The sequence below is a fragment of the Alternaria postmessia genome (genome assembly GCF_024291825.1).
Source record: "Alternaria postmessia strain BMP 2775 chromosome Unknown scaffold_7, whole genome shotgun sequence".
In the NCBI taxonomy this organism is placed as follows: Eukaryota; Fungi; Ascomycota; class Dothideomycetes; order Pleosporales; family Pleosporaceae; genus Alternaria; species Alternaria postmessia.
In genome coordinates, this window is record NW_026260080.1 from 274,078 (window position 1) to 290,392 (window position 16,315).

General features: G+C 51.3%; 5 protein-coding genes across 5 annotated transcripts; 3 read left to right on the forward strand and 2 right to left on the reverse strand.

Annotated features, from left to right (window-relative positions):
• Positions 1-173: 173 nt before the first annotated feature.
• Positions 174-3,920, forward strand: J4E82_001858 (uncharacterized protein; the record flags this gene model as incomplete). The annotated part of the gene is made up of 1 exon (XM_051728165.1): positions 174-3,920. The coding sequence occupies one exon, from the start codon at positions 174-176 to the stop codon at positions 3,918-3,920; it is 3,747 nt and encodes a 1,248-aa protein (XP_051592047.1).
• Positions 3,921-6,596: 2,676 nt separating this feature from the next.
• On the forward strand, positions 6,597-7,682 carry J4E82_001859 (uncharacterized protein; the record flags this gene model as incomplete). Its single annotated transcript, XM_051728166.1, has 4 exons — positions 6,597-6,643; positions 6,699-6,743; positions 6,796-7,558; positions 7,611-7,682. 4 exons carry the CDS (start codon positions 6,597-6,599, stop codon positions 7,680-7,682), a joined length of 927 nt encoding a protein of 308 aa, XP_051592048.1.
• Positions 7,683-7,896: 214 nt separating this feature from the next.
• On the reverse strand, positions 7,897-8,679 carry J4E82_001860 (uncharacterized protein; the record flags this gene model as incomplete). The annotated part of the gene is made up of 1 exon (XM_051728167.1): positions 7,897-8,679. The coding sequence occupies one exon, from the start codon at positions 8,677-8,679 to the stop codon at positions 7,897-7,899; it is 783 nt and encodes a 260-aa protein (XP_051592049.1).
• A 614-nt stretch (positions 8,680-9,293) lies between these two features.
• On the forward strand, positions 9,294-12,314 carry J4E82_001861 (uncharacterized protein; the record flags this gene model as incomplete). The annotated part of the gene is made up of 3 exons (XM_051728168.1): positions 9,294-9,510; positions 9,572-12,179; positions 12,230-12,314. The coding sequence occupies 3 exons, from the start codon at positions 9,294-9,296 to the stop codon at positions 12,312-12,314; spliced, it is 2,910 nt and encodes a 969-aa protein (XP_051592050.1).
• Positions 12,315-12,640: 326 nt separating this feature from the next.
• Positions 12,641-16,273, reverse strand: J4E82_001862 (uncharacterized protein; the record flags this gene model as incomplete). Its single annotated transcript, XM_051728169.1, has 3 exons — positions 12,641-13,720; positions 13,769-15,825; positions 15,877-16,273. 3 exons carry the CDS (start codon positions 16,271-16,273, stop codon positions 12,641-12,643), a joined length of 3,534 nt encoding a protein of 1,177 aa, XP_051592051.1.
• Positions 16,274-16,315: the final 42 nt, after the last annotated feature.

Genomic DNA, 16,315 nt, shown 5'->3' on the forward strand with positions numbered 1-16,315 from the left:
GCAAACCGAAGAATCAGGGGACTCCAGGGAAGAATGGCTTTTGACGACAAACGCGACAGACCTCATCGACATTGAAGCATCTTCAATCCCATCCCAAGTCGAACGTACATCCACCCTCTCACCGTTACGCGCATGTGAACGAATATTTGTTGCAGCCAGAGCATGTAGCCGATATGGGTCGTTCACCATCACGATCGAGCGATGGCGCCGACTCTGGACAGAATGCGCGCGTTGAGCCGCGTCTTCTAAAGGTTATCGAGGATAAGAAACACGACGATGCGATCGCGATTATCGAGCATGCGAAAGCGAAGTCGCAACCCGTCGATCACCTCCTACGCATAGGTTTGATGCGCGCAGCCGAGCGCGGCAACATATACATCACGGAATACTTGCTCAAGAGTGGTGCGAAACCCGACGGCGCGCCAGGTGGCCGGGTTTCGCCTCTGTTCAAAGCAATTGAGAAGAATCATGTCGGGATTGTACAACTGTTGTTGAAGTTTGGAGGCAATGTGGATGCGCAAGACAAGCAGGGACGGACTGCACTCATGACGGCTGCTTGGAAGAATTACTTCCACATCATGCATGAGCTGCTAAGATGTGGTGCCGATGTCAACAAGAAGGACCATACAGGACGGAACGTGCTTCACAATTTGGCGGCAGACAAGCACTGCAACTGGGGGCGCGATGTCATCGCAGAGTTGCTGAGGCAGAACATCGCGATCGATGGACCGGAGGGTCAGGACGACCAGAAGCGAAGCCCGTTACATTGGGCTGCCAGTACTGGAAAGAAGGAGCTGTGCGAAATGCTACTAAGACGAACCAGGCTTCCGAGGGCGAACGTGAACGCTATTGAGATCAGGCAAAAGACAGCACTACACCTGGCAATCGCACACGGCCGAGACGACATCATCGAGCTTTTGCTCGTCCACGGCGCAGACGTGGGGGCAAAGAGCGATGGAAGCTGGACACCTTTACACAATGCTTGCCAACAAGGAAGTGTAAAGGTACTAAAGATATTGATGGCCGCTGGAGCAGACGTCAACGCGAAGTTACTCACTGGTATGACGCCCCTGCATGTCGCGGCGCAGGCTGGTCATTTCGACATAGTCAAGTGTCTCTTGGAAAGGAAGGATGTCAAACGAGCAGCCAAGGACAATTCTGGTATTACGCCATTCTTGCGTGCCGCACTAAGCAAGAGCCCTGCGCGCAAGGACATTATCAATGCACTAGCACCCCATAACCAGGTCGAAGCACTTAGCGAAGACGCCCTTGGCGCTACGAACGGTTTCCATGCTACTGTTGTCGACTTTGGCAATTTCCATAACGAAAACAACGTCTCAAGGAAATCTGTCTTCGAGCTGCTGTATGCCCGTGATGCTATCAATCCAAGGAAGCCAGCTGTTTCAATTCTACCCAAGGAATCCAAGGCGACAACCTTCCGATGGATCCATCTTCCTGCAAATAACATGGCCTGGATCGAGGCATTGCTCACAAAAGCATTTATTGAAGAAGGTGCCAGTGACGTGGAGGGCTTCAAGGCGCTTGAACGGTCCTTCAGCCACCAGCATCGAGGACAGCAGATTCACTCACACTTTATGCGACCACTATGTCAGAGCACACCGCGTGCACCGAAGCACCACGACGACTCAGACCTTTCTGATGGTGCCGATCAGATACCACAGATCATGGTAAATAGTGGTTTGGGCCTGGGTATTGATGCGGTAGCTGGTTCGCAAGAGCTATCGTCGTCACCATTCCCTCGCACACCTATGCGGACCAATACCCTAGATACAGATCAGACAGATGGTACTGCAGGGACGGGCTCTGGGCACGCGACTGCCAGGGAAGGGAGAAGTAAAGCAAAGGACAAACCCAAGAAGACACCAAAGTGGGGTGGATCCAAGCAAGCTGGCAAGCGATCTGGTGGAACAGAAACACCGACTAGAGGCCCAGAACACTATGCAAAACGAACAAATACCAGCTCTTCTCTCAACAATAGTGGCCACCTCAGGTCACCTGGTAGTCCAGGACGTAAAGACCCAACAGCCGTAGCGAAGGGCAACATCTTCGCCTTCATGCCCTACCTTCATTTCGAAACCGACCGACGGCGACAGGAAATGCAAGCTGCGATCTCGAGAACGCAAAAGATGAAAGAGCGCGAGAAGAATGAAGGAGGCACGTCCAAGCCGCAGTATTACCGCGCGTCAACTTACGATGAGATGCTTTTCAGAGCTCACTTGACATCCTCACAAGTCTCGTTGCACGTGCGACGCACTTTGGATCAGTTCTTCTACCACAACATCGATACGCAATCGCGAGATCGAGATCAAGTTGTTTATCGGTACCAATGCAAGTCGAACGAGCCGCAGCATGTCGACCCAAAAATCTTCATGGTTGACCAACTATGGATGTGGACACTCGGAAAAGACTTGATAGTGACGGCGTTCCCTCAACGATGGCAGCAGCCTCGTAACGACCCGCTCAACGTTCTTGATGGTGTCATTGAAGATATCAACAGCAAGACAAGAGATCCGGTGCGCAGTGTATATGACCTTGCGATGATCATCACTGGCCGCTGTAGTGGTGTTTTTGACAGACATCGCGTTGGCGACGAAGACTACCAGTTTCTGGACATGTTCGAGTCAAGTATTGGCGATGCTACTGAGATGGAAACCATGCTTTTCAAAGATTTCAACATTGCGTCGGCACAAGCATCAGAGTGGCTACATCATCACAGACGGCCCAATCGCTTCTCGAGACATCTAGAGGCTGAGGGAAGGCAAAGAGAACATCTGAACCGTCGACACTCGTCGCATCACTCACACGCGCATGCATTGGCTGATCCTCCGGTTCGAGAAGAAGCATTCGAGTACGACAACAGCGATCGAACAGCTGCTCATGCCCCACTATTCGTCGACAAGCTATTGGATATCGGCGCCGAAACCGACCTGCTAGCAGAGACCAAGGACATTCGTGACGAACTCAACATGATAGCGAAGGTGCTGGAAGACCAACGCAACGTATTGCCAGACATGGAGGCAAGCATCACAGACATATATCGCGAAGAGCACAAGAGTCAGCAAGACCTCAAGAGGCGGTTCAAAGACATGCTTAAGACGATTGACACACATGTCAAGGATCTCGAACGCATGGACAAGCAGGCCAAGCGCATCTACGAATCCATCACTGATCTGCTCGATCTGAAGCAGAAGCATGCCAACGCTTTCGAAGCACGTTTCGCTCGAGACCAGGCTGCTGGCACTGCAAGGCAAAGCCAGACCATTATGGTGTTTACGATTGTCACCATCATCTTCCTTCCTCTGTCATTCATCGCAGCCATGTTCACTATCAACATCCAAGAGTTTCCACATGAACCAGGAGGTGGTGAGCCTTCTCTCCCTCTATCATATGTCAGCAAATACATGTTCGGCATCGGCTTCGCAATCTCCATACCATTTATCGCCATCGCCCTTTCCTTCGATGCGATTGGCGACTTCTTCCGCGAATTAAAACAGCGTTTCCGCAAGCGCAAGACAGAAAATCAGCGAAGCCGACGCGAGGCCAATGACCCCTACAGTGGTATTGAGAAGACCGATTTCGAATACCCCTTTGACACACGCACAATCGAACAGGCACTCAGCCGCGGGCGCAGTACGGCATACCGCCCGGACGGCAGGCGTAGCATTGAAAGCTACCTCGGCAGTGCAAGGAGAACCGACGGTGGTTCGTTGCTTCCTATCGCTAGTCGCAGTACTGGGAGGAGCCCTGAGAAGGGTGTTGCCAAGGGCTTCAATGGCTTGACTGGAACGACCACGATGCCCGATAGATTGAGTGTAGACAGAGCTGAGAGACAGAGTCCGATCGAGAGGATAAGCACGGGGTTCAGGATGAGAGGAAGTGTGGATTTTGAACGTACTTGATTGGAATGAGGTTGGGCATTGCGCGTTGCGCTCGGAGTGTTGGAAAGGTTTGAATAAAAGCAGATACCCTAGCGCTGTTATGTACCAGTTTACTGATAGATGATTCAAGTTATGTTACGCATCTCGCAGCAGATCGCTTCATCAAGTTTTGCAGTCGCCTGGCACAGGCGAAACTTCAAATGTGGCAACCTCGATCTCATTCCGACTTTCTTGGAGGAGACCGCTTTCACCAAGAGCCTTCAGTCAGGTCTCCTCGTTTAATGCGTCCATGCTCATGTATGTCGCTTGCCTATTGAACTCAAGACTCCGCCTGGCTGTGTCCTCATAAATGTAGAACGCCGCATGCATAGAGGGCGCGTGGATATTCCACCGAATAGGTTCAACCTTCTTCTCTTCGACAAGCTCAGGTCCACACTCAGCCAAATCCAGAACTAGAACTTCAACTTGTGAACTCGGAGTCGCTACTTCCACGATATACTATGCCTGCATCAAGCACTAAAGAGACTCAGTACGGTCGTTTATCAATTGCGGGAGGAAGGGTTCGGTCGAATCGGAGTCCGGTGTTGCACAGGTGTTGAAAATTGCACTTTCCTGTTCAAAAGGAAGGAGATACTGTTTAAAGACCGCTCGATACCCCGTTAAATGCACAATCTGAATTTGATTAGTAGTGCGATAGGAGAAATGGACGCTTACGGCCGCAACCAATTTTTGGACAGGGTTACCCCACACAGACACGTTGTACTTGTGTATCACTTGGCTACAAGGTAGTGGCGTTGGACAAGGTGCCCAGCATGATCCGGGCTTCACCAGATCGCTATCTCTATGTTGAAAGATTGAAGAGTGGTCCGTGCCGGGACACGATCCGACAGTGTTGCGGACTTTTGGAGAACTAGCGGAGTTTAAGAGCACTATACATTGGAGCAGAAGCAGCACCTCATCTTGTTCAATTTCGTCCGGTCGTCTCTACGAAGTCCCTTGTTCCTCCGAGTGTCTCGGTGGTTTTCATATCTTGTCTTCAAAGCGCCATGTTGGGTCGTCCGTGGTTGCCGTTCTCTTTCGTCCGCAGCATAATGCGCTCGGCACTATCTAGGTACCTCAAATATATCCCACAAGCAGCTCATGCGGTGAGCCTATCTTAGAATACGTCAACTTCTCTCTCAAAAGTCTATCATTATGTTATCTTCGACCTTCAACCCAGACAATGGCATCCCGGATTTATCTGGTAAAGTCTATGTCGTCACAGGTGGGAACAGTGGAATGTAATGTGCAATGTCATACCGACGACATCCTTTAGCTAATCTATACCAGTGGGAAACAAACAGTGCTACATCTTGCTCAACATAACGCCAAAGTCTACCTAACTGCAAGATCGTCGGAAAAGGCACAGCGAGCTATAGAAGAGATCAGAGCACAAACCAAGCGGATGGATCTCAGAATTGCTGTACTGGTGATGGATATGTTGGACTTGCAATCTGTCAAGAGTGCTGCACAGCAACTTCTCTGGTACTCTACTTCGTCCTGCAATTGAATCGCTGCTAACTCTCATCTACAGCGAAGAAGACAAGTTGCATGGAATAGTGAACAATGCTGGTATAATGGCCGTCGCAAATGAGATATCTAAAGATCGATATGAGGTCCAATGGCAGGTGAGGTCTTCCTTTTCCATTTTGATGCTTAGCTAATTGAATGTGTCCAACAGACAAACTACATCGCTCACTGGTTGTTCACCTACCTCTTAATTCCGCTTCTCCAGTCTACGGCTGCTACAGAGCCGGTAGGTGCCGTCAGAATCGTCAACGTGTCGTCCGCAAACCACCGCATGGCGCCGTCTGAGGGCATTGTGTTCGGAGACATCAACCTCCAAGGCTCCGGATACAGTCCCTGGGTGAGATATGGACAAAGCAAACTAGCGAACTACCTCCATGCGCTCTCTCTTCACCAGATGTTGAACACAAAGGGAATCTGGACCTCGTCGCTGCATCCGGGTATCATTGACACGTGAGTTCGAGGTACTTCTTTCGCTCAATTCCTTTACTGACTGGGCCCACCGTCTAGCAATCTTACTGATCACGTCGATATGCCCGGCATTTCAATCCTATCCTCGAATCCCATGAGATGTTTATTTCGCGCAGTCGGCTTTATGATCAGCGCTGACAAGGGAAGCTGGACGCAGCTTTTTGCAGTTGTTGGAACAGACTTTACTGCAGAAATGTCAGGAGGCTACCTAGATCCAATTGCTAAGAAAAGCAAGATAATTATGCCGCGCAATGCACCAGAAGATTTGGGCGAAAGACTATGGAGATGGACAGAGGAAGAGATGAAGACGAAAGGCTACATTGGCTAAAAGACATACGATACGGAATTGCTCCCTCCGCCATTGCTTTCGTCTCAGCACAGACAATTTTCGTATATATTTCGCAAAGATAGTCACCGAAAGGCTGATCTCTTGCCTCCCTGTACCTGTGTCATGACTCATTTTGAGTCAGCGCCATCCTTCGCGTATTGTGGCTTGGACATCAATGACTCCGCCGTGATCATTCTCCTGGCTCTCTTGTATAGAAGCAATCGAATCCATGAATACTCATGATAGCATACACGCTTTTCTCAACGTCTTAAGTTCAAGTATAAGACTCAAACTCCACGCAACTAGCTTCTTCCGGTTTTTGCTCGTCCACAATGAAGGCTGGTCATTCTAACTATTCGCATTCAATGCAGCACGAGATGTAGGTCATGCGATATAAAACCAAGACGTATTTGCAGGTCACTAAGTGTAGCAAGGAAAAATCCACATCGCACATCGGATGCTGGGTATCTTCCGGTCGAGTGAGCTACGCACACTGATATCAGCGACGTACGACTAATCGAATCATCGCAGAATAACCCAGGAAGAACGCCTATTCGAATTCTACGAGCGGCATCGTCAATCGCAGCTTGAGTTTTGCTCTGCATTTCATGCAGCCCTGCCTCGTGAGCTGAGAGATATGGTTTATGACCAGATCGTTACCCCACACAAGCAACATTACGTTCTGAAAGCGCATGAAACCTTCAACGATGAGACTGGAAAACTAGAACACCCTTTCTTCGATGCTGAAATATCCATGCCAGAAGATCCTGGTATGCGTAGCGACGTGTGGAAGTTCGTCGAGTACACGGGCGAAGCAGTGGGCAAAGAGATAGCCGAGCACTGGTATCGTACCGGTCGCTTCAATTTTGATCCCGAGGATTGTCTGTTGAAGAGATTTCTTACGACAGATGTCTGGCACCGAGGGATCGTCCCTGCAGACGTTGTTCATTGGCTCCTCATGAGTTTCAACCCTATACCGTACATTGTCCCTACTGATTCCATGGAGGCCGACCTGGAAAGCTTGTTCACGATATCAAACAAGAATAGTGTCCTCGTTTTCAAAATCGACAAGCAAAGATATCACGCTGCGTCGGGGAGTCGCGGCATGTTATCCATGTTAGCGTTAATCGCACCATACGTTTATCGTCTGCGCACTGAGGGCTTTAGCAGAGTGGCAGCGTATCAAGACTTGATCGATCTGGATAGCAAACCGTTCCCGTGGAAGTTCTGTCCATGGGATATCACGTATCTCTTTGAGATGGAGCAGGAGGAATTCGAAACAGTGTTTCGCAAGGTAAGCCATCGTAAAACTGGTGAGAGCGAAATTATGTACTGACATTGGTTAGGAGTTTGGACGCGATGATGAACGAGATAAAAGGATCGCCGAAGTGATCTCTAGACGTCCTGGTGTTGAATAAGATGGTGAAACCGATTGAGGGTAGTCTATGATCATGAGAGAATTCTCTTTGGACGGCTATCAAGCTGGATCGTATCGATGTGTACAGATTTTGGAAGACCCGACTTGGTGTACACAAGATGTGCAGTCCCCTTTATCTCATAAACCTCGCTGGTCATTCACTCGTCGAAATTCTGCCCATCAATATCTTCGATAGGGACCTTTGATAACAACCTTCAGTTCGAGGACTGCGCATCAACGACTTCCATACACGCTGAGATAAGAGCGTCAATGTAAAATTGTCCTCTCAGCCAGACCGAATCGCATAGCCGCATATCTTCATCCTTAGCATGCTCGTGAAAGTTGCAAGGATCGCCCAGGCCCTCCGCAAACCCTTGGCCTCGCTGCTCACCAATAGCCAATAACTCAGACTTGAACTCTTGGGGCTGTGACTTCGCGACCTTGTCATTGTAGTGTTTCAGGAGCCCGTGACTTGCCGTTGATCTGACGATGTACCTACAGAGCGTAGAGGAAGACGGAACGGATCCAAAAATCAAGGGAGCCAGATCGAAGCCCATATTAGAATTTGATCGTGTGTCGAGACGCATGAAAGCACTCATGATGTCGTTTCGCAGGGCCATACACTCATAAGCGTCGGCGAAGATGTAGAGGCCAATCAAATGACGCTTGAGAGCGAGTTCGGTGTTTTCAGAAATCAAATCTTGGATCCAGGTACCAGAAAAGGATGCTGGGTCAAACTTTTCAAAATTCACGACCTGTCCAAGTTCTGCCAGGGAAGGGGCAGACACGGGGTGCAGCGAACGAGCAGTTTGTAGGTAAATCCAAGACTGAAACAGAAGACAGGAAGTCTCATCGGCCTCGGCAAGATACAGTGTATTTTCTTCGCCTTCCTTGAACCTGGGTCCAAACGCGCGAGAGAAGTATTCTGAGTGTCGGCGAATGAGTTTCTTGTGGAACGTGAAAGGCTTTTTGTCGGGGCCTACGACCACTTGCACCATCTCACGGCCGAGCTCCCTGCCTGTTTTAGTATATATGCAATTGATAGAGGGTGTACGCTACATGATATGTGAGTCTGTCTCGGAATCGGCTGCACGTGTGCTACTGAGGAAGATGTAGTGGAGGGAAAAAATTCAAAACTAAAACACACAAAAGATGAAAGTCGAGTAGCCTGATTCGCAAAATGAAGGTGAACGAGCGTGAGCACATGGGCCTCATGGTGAGGCCATTGTCGGTATGGCCGCTCTCACCTAGGTGAAGAGACCTCCAGCCTTTGGCTATTTGGGGGTTAGTTCAGACCCGAATACTTCTATTACATCTTAGTGATGAGCATTATAAGGCTTTGCAGAACTTTCTACTGCTAAGATGATGAAAAGGTCGCAGAAGAGCATGAAGAGCGAGGACGCGAACTGACATGGTGCCATGCCAACCCCGGCTTATCTCCGCTCCATCGCCGAAGTCCAAGCTCCAAGCTTAGGCGTCACCAACAACCAGATGCGCTCGTAGCTGTAGCGAAACTCAGCAGCACGGTGAGGAAGAGTACAGGGGCTGTGAATCGTCGCGCGAATAATGAGTACGAACCTACAATAGCTGAGAGCTGCACACCAAGCCCACCATGGCTTACGATACCTCGAGCGGGTATGCGCCGCCTAGCACGAGCAACATGCAAGAGGATGCGTCGGGCCCTATGTTCAACATAGAGCGCGTCACTCTACAGTTCAACATCTCCTCCGACTTTGTGGCCGCTGCCGTAGCGAACAATGTGGTGGTACTGGCCTTGTCCACTGGGCGCATCCTGCGTATAGACCTTGATAGTCCCGCTGATATAGACGGTTCGTAGGGCAAAGCCGCACAAAGAAGGAAAATGACGGACAATTGCTTACTTGATTCAAGACATCGACCTACCGAAAAAGCCGTCAGAAGTCGGCGTCATCAGACGACTTTTCCTCGACCCCTCCGCGTCCCATCTCATCGTAACCACTACCCTCGCCGAGAACTACTACCTCCATACACAATCACGGACACCGAAGGCGCTATCACGGTTGAAAGGTGTCGTCATAGAAAGCATATCGTGGAATCCCTCTCAACCTACAGCGTCGACGCGCGAGATACTTGTAGGAGCATCGGACGGCAATGTCTACGAAGTGTATATCGAGCCGTCCTCCGAGTTCTACAGAAGAGAAGAGAGATACCTGAAGAGCGTGTATAGGACAAACGATGGCCCTATCACGGGGCTCTGGACAGATATGGTGCCAGGAAGAACAGATCTGCGGCGCATCATCGTTGCGACACCTTCGACCTTCCTGCATTTCGCAGGCAAAGTCGGACGTCAAGGATCCGAAGGCAGCGGATCTATATTCTCGAAATTGTTCGAAAGCGAATCTGCGACAGTGCATGAGGTGTCGAATGTGGCCTCTACAGCAACTTCACTACTCTCTGTCTCCCCAGAGAACCAGGAGAACCCAAATCGCGAGGAATCGAACGCGGAGAGGATCTTTGGTTGGCTTACGTCACAAGGCGTGTTACACGGCAAGCTGTACTTATCGCAAGATACCTCTGAATTGGGCAGCAAAGTTCTAGGAGACGCGAAGATGCTGCCCAGATCCCAAGTACCACCTTCACAAACTGCTAGCGGACGGACACGACGAACACAAGACGCAGTCAGCTCGATGATATTGAGCCAGTGGCATATTCTACAGCTCGTTGAAGGCAGAATCGTAGCCATCAACCGCCTGGACGATACTGTGGTCCTTGATCAGGTTGTGCTGGAGCCCGGACAAAGTGCGCTTGGCCTGGTGGTCGACTTGAAGAAGAATACTTACTGGCTCTTCACAACCCAGGAGATCTTCGAAATTGTTGTGACCGACGAGAGTAGGGATGTCTGGAAGATCATGCTCAGAGCACAACAATTCGAAGCGGCTTCACAGTATGCCAAAACGCCAGCTCAGAAGGATGCAGTGGCAACAGCATCTGGTGATTATCTCGTTGGAAAGAGCCAATGGATGGAGGCTGCGACAGTCTACGGCCGAAGCACGAAACCTTTTGAGCAGGTTGCATTGACGTTCATCGACAACGGCGAGCAAGACGCTCTGAGGAAGTACTTGGTCACGAAGCTCTCCACTCTCAAGAAGTCGTCAATCATGCAGAGGACCATGGTCGCTACCTGGTTAATTGAGCTCTATATGGCTAAGCTCAACACTCTCGACGACACTATCACTACAAAGGCGGAGCTGTCAGAGAGTATGAACACTGCTGAAACCCATGATCAATTGTCGGTCATCCGTAAAGAGTACCAGGACTTTGTATCGAAATACAAGGCTGACCTGGATCGCAAGACCGTCTATGAGATCATCAGCAGCCACGGTCGCGAGGAGGAACTGCTGTACTTCGCTACTGTGGTCAATGACTATAACTACGTCTTGTCGTACTGGGTGCAGCGCGAGCGATGGCAGGAGTCTTTGGATGTCCTCAAAAAACAGACAGATCCAGAGATCTTCTACAAATACAGTTCCGTTCTGATGGCACATGTGCCTGTCGAGCTGGTTGACATTATGATGCGCCATTCGACGTTCGACGCCCAAAAGCTCATCCCAGCTTTCCTCAACTACAACAACCACACCAAAGCCTCACTTGCCCAAAATCAAGCAGTCCGCTACCTCCTCTTCGAAATCAACCAACACAACTCTACCGACGCGGCCATCCACAACACTCTCATCTCTATCTACGCCTCGCACCCGACCCCCGACGAATCCGCCCTTCTCGCCTACCTCGAAGGCCAATCTCTCGCCCATGAACAAAACTACGACGCAGACTTTGCCCTTCGCCTCTGTATCCAACACAAACGTGTCCAATCATGTGTCCACATCTACAGCTCCATGCAACAATACGTGCAAGCCGTCGACCTCGCCCTGAAGTACGATGAAGTAGACCTCGCGTCCACCGTAGCCGACCGGTCCAACACATCACCCCCTCTGCGCAAGAAGCTCTGGCTCGCCATTGCCAAGAAAGTGATTTCGCAATCCAGCGGCATCAAGACGGCTATCGAGTTCTTGAGAAGAGTCGACCTACTCAGAATAGAAGACTTGATTCCCTTCTTCCCTGATTTCGTCGTCATCGACGACTTCAAAGAGGAGATTTGTGCTGCGCTAGAGGACTACAGTCACAAGATCGATAGCTTGAAACAGGAAATGGATGATAGTGAAGCGACGGCTACACACATCAAATCCGATATCAAAGCCCTGGAGCAGCGATATGCTATTGTGGAACCGGGGGAGCGATGCTACGTCTGTGGTTTACCCTTGTTGGCTCGCCAGTTCTTTGTGTTTCCCTGCCAGCATGCTTTCCACAGTGATTGTCTGGCTAAGAGGGTGGTGGAGCTTGCGGGTATTGCGAGGGGGAAGAGGATTGCGGAGTTGCAGGCTGAGGTGCAGAGAGGAGTCAAGGTGGGCAAGGGCAGTGAGAGGGCGATTAGGGAGTTGGATGCTTTGGTTGGGAGTAGCTGGTAAGTTCTTCTTGCTGTATCTTTTGAGAACGGATTGCTAACGTGAATAGTGTGTTGTGCGGTGAACTTGCTGTTAAACTCGTCAACGAACCTTTTATCAGCGCGACGGACGACAAGGATGAATGGGCGCTTTGAACAGATTACTACTACGTTGGCATCACAAGCAGTCGTTTCAAGTCAAAGTAGAGGATTTCGAAGAAAGCTCTATTGTACATTTACTTGACTTGCTACTCTATTCCGCCCCCGTGCGTGTGGTATACAAATTTTAGTGGTGCTATAGAATAGACGAGCTGATGATGATTCATGTTCCGTCCCCAAGACGCCGTAGCGCTGATGCAAGAATGTGAGATGGAAAACTATAACAGTGCAGAAGATTAGACAAGATATTTCAAACGCCGAATGCGAGCCTTCCTTCAGCTCCAAAGCTATGAGACTTGACCATGAGTTGACACGAGACGACTTTACTCGTCTTCGTCATCATCCATGGCAACGTCGCCATTCGCCTTCGGTGCAGCGACAGCGTCGTCATCTTCGTCTTCGTCGTCGACGACGCGGGCTTTGCGGGGACGGGGAGCTGCAGTTGCGGCACCTTCATCGTCACTGCCCGCCGCCGCGTTAGCATCGTCGGCAGGGCCGGCAGCCTCTTCGTCGCTCTCATCGTCGATGAACTCTGCCGACTTGTATTTACCGGCAGGTTCGCTCTTACGAGCCAGCTTCCTCTTCTTCTTCTCACGGGGTCGCTCTTCGTCGGATAGATCCTCGGTGCCACTAGCCGTAGTCCTCCTGCGCCTTGAACGCGGTTCATCGTCGTCAGAGGGCAGACCATCATCGGTGTCAGAGTCAGCGTTCTTCTTCTTCCGCTTCGGGCCCTTAGGACCGCGCGCTTTCCGCTCTGCCTTGCGGACTTCCTTGTCCTCATCCTCTTCCATGCGTCTACGCTCTTCTTCATTGCGTTTCTCCATGAGCTCGCGGTCACGCTGGAGGAGGCGCTGTTGCTCTTCGGCGTACTTGCGCTTCTTCTCCAAAGCCTCTGCCTCCGCGCGTGCCTTCTCTTCCTCACGGCGACGTACTTCAGCTTCGCGAATACGACGCGCTTGGTCGAGCTTGGTCGCGTTCTCCCCCTCGTATATTGCTTGCTGCTCGCGATCACGCTCAAGCTGCTTTGCGATGGTGTTGCGACCCATGTTTGCACGAGAGGTAATGTCTGCACGTGGGAAAGGTGGTGTCTCCTCCTTGGCGAGCTTGTCGAGTGCTTCGATCGCCTCAGTCAGACCTGTTGCAGCCTCATCGACTTCTTCAAGCGTGCGCTGCGTCTCTTTGAGCTGGTGAACCTGTGAAGCAATCTGGAACTGGACAAAGGCGACATTGAACTGGGAGTTGAGGTCTGCAGGAGCGGCCTTGAGGGCTTGCTTTGAGTAGTCGAGAGCTGTTCGGTATCCGGCAAGGCTTCGTTCGTGTTTCGCTCGGAGATACCAAGTTCGTCCTAGACAAGCCAAAATCTTTGGGTCATTATGCCTGTTCCTGGATAGGGCTGCTTCGTACTAGGATGTGTTAGCATGACATATCAGGGGGAAGTAGGGTAAGCATACGTTTTCGATGGCTCGCGCGTACTGCCTAATCTCACAGTATGTGTGACCCAAGTTGACAAATACACTGTGGTCCTTGAGCGTCTCCCTCACCTTGGTGAAGATTTGCAAGGCTGTCGAGTAATCCTTCTTGTCTTCTACCAGTGCGATTGCGATACCCTGAGCAGCGTACGCGTTTTTGGGATCGAGTTGCAGCACCTTGTCGAAGAACTCCACTGCTCGCTCGTAGCCCTTTCGTCGCTTCTCTTTGTCCTGTTCTGAACTTCGAGGCATCTCACGCGCGATGGCGAGATGGATGTTGCCCATGCCCATGAGCGAGTAGCGGTCATGTTTATCAGACTTCTGCAGAGTGTGTTTGTAGAGCCGCTGCTCGTCATCCGCAGCGAAGTTGGACGTCCTCTTCTTGGATTTGTTGACGTACCATCCGTACAAGGCGCGCACCTCGACATTGTCCTCGTTCTCTTTGAAGAGATGCTTCATCGCCCTGGGGCCCTCATCTTGTGGGTTCTCCCTTAGCGCAATGTAGGTCAGACGAATGCGCGCGTCGACGTAATCGGGGTGTCGTTGTAGCAGACTGTTGTACACCTTCTTAGCTTCCTCCGCTTGGCCCTCAGCTTCATAAGTTCGGGCTAGGTTGAAGCTGATAGAGGTCACAAGTGCGTCTGTATCGATCGTATCGTCGCGGTTCTCTGCGTTAACACAGGCGTTGAGGGCTACCTGGAAAAGCTCCTGAGCACGTACGTAGCGTTCGGCCTGGAAGTGGAAACATCCCATGTTGTTGAGTAGTTGTGGTGGTAGGAGTTGGCGAAGTGCTGCTGTGAGTTCGGCGCCCTCTTCGACTCCTTCTGGGTAGTCTTCCTCTGGAATGGCCTCGATCTCCATCTGCTCTACCTCCTCAAGACACTTTAGGCTCTTTTCAGGGTGTTCCGTCTCATAGAGCCTGGCCAGGTTGAGCAGTACCGACTGGTCAGGAGTGACCTTCTTCTTGGGGTCCTTCCACGCGCTCTGTACGCTCTCGAGATATTTTAGTGCCTTCTTCAGCTCTGCAGATTTGTCTTCGGTGGATTTGTTGTTCTGAGCGGTAAAAACGTCCTCAGCAAACAAGGTACCAAGGAGGGTCTGCGCTTCCACGTTGGGCGATTGCTGGAGAATCTTCTCGAGACGGAATTTGGCGCCGTCGTAGTTGTTCATCAAGACGTTCATCTGAGCCAGTCCGAACTTGGCTGGTACGAAACCTCGCTCCTCGCCTCCTCGAGCCTGGTCAGACTTCTGATAGTATTCCGCGGCAAGCGAAGTGTTCTCTTGTTGATGCGCAACCTTGGCTCGTAGGTACCAACCATCGCTAGCTATGGCATTGGTGTCGGTAAGCTCGATGGCACGCTTCGCAACGTCTTCGGTTTTGGCAAGGTCCCTCCTCAGAGCAAGATAGCTACCAACCGTGGCACAACTCAAGGGGTACTGGTTGTCAATCTTCAGTGCGGGCTGGATGTATTCACCCGTTGCCTTCTTGATCAATGCGGCGAACTTGGGATCGGACGTGGACAGGTTGGCAGTCTGCTGAAAGTTGTAGATACCCATCAAAATCAAGGCAATCTTGGATTTTGGATTCAGCTCGAGAGATCTCTGCCAGGCGTTGGCAGCTTCGTCCTTGTGACCAAGTTGCCAGAAACAGCAGCCAATACCGATGCGCGGATCTGGATCGAGGAGGTCGGGAGAGCTCTCGAGGATGTTCTGGTATCCCTTCAGAGCGTCTGCCCACTTGCCCATGGAGTAGTGAACACGGGCCTTTCCCATCTTGGCCATGAGGTTCCTTCCGTTGGATGCCCTCAGCGCGTCTTCGAAGCATTTTGCAGCCTGTTTCAGCGTCTCCATGCGCTCAGGGCTGACTGTGGAGCCGGCAGCGGTCGCAGGGCCCTGGAGCGAAGCCTTGAGGAGGTATAAGACACCACGAGCGAGGAACAGCGGGGGATGCGAGGGGCTGATACGGGAGGCATCGTTGAGTACGCCAGTAGCCGATTGGATCCAGTACTCCTTCAGTTTGACATCTCCATCTGCGTTTTCTAGTATGTGTCAGTCATGAGAACGTACGTGGACATGATATGATGGCTTACGAGGCCTGACGCGCGGTGCTTCGCGACATTTGAGCAGGTACAGCCAGCAGAGACCGTTGAGGATGCTGAGCCTGTCCTCGCCGCGCGCGCGATTGAAGACCTGAGTGGCCTGTCTCAGCACATCTATGGCCGTCTCTATCCTCTTGCGCTTCGCATAGGCGACGGCGACCTGGACCCACGTCGATGTCGCGCTCTTCTCAGCCTCCAAAATGTCGCATAGCTCGGTTGGGTCGTCCTGGATCTGCTCGTCCAAGGGGATTTCGACATCGAGCTGGCCTCCCTCATCATCGGCGACAGAGATGGTGATGGAGCTGGGCACATCCGAGTATCGTGGTGGTGGGAACATGCTGCCAGCGCCGTTCACGCCATTCGCGCCATTGGCGTAAACTGCAGCCATGTTTGCGGACAAGTCGCGGTCGGGGGAGATGGTTTCGCGATT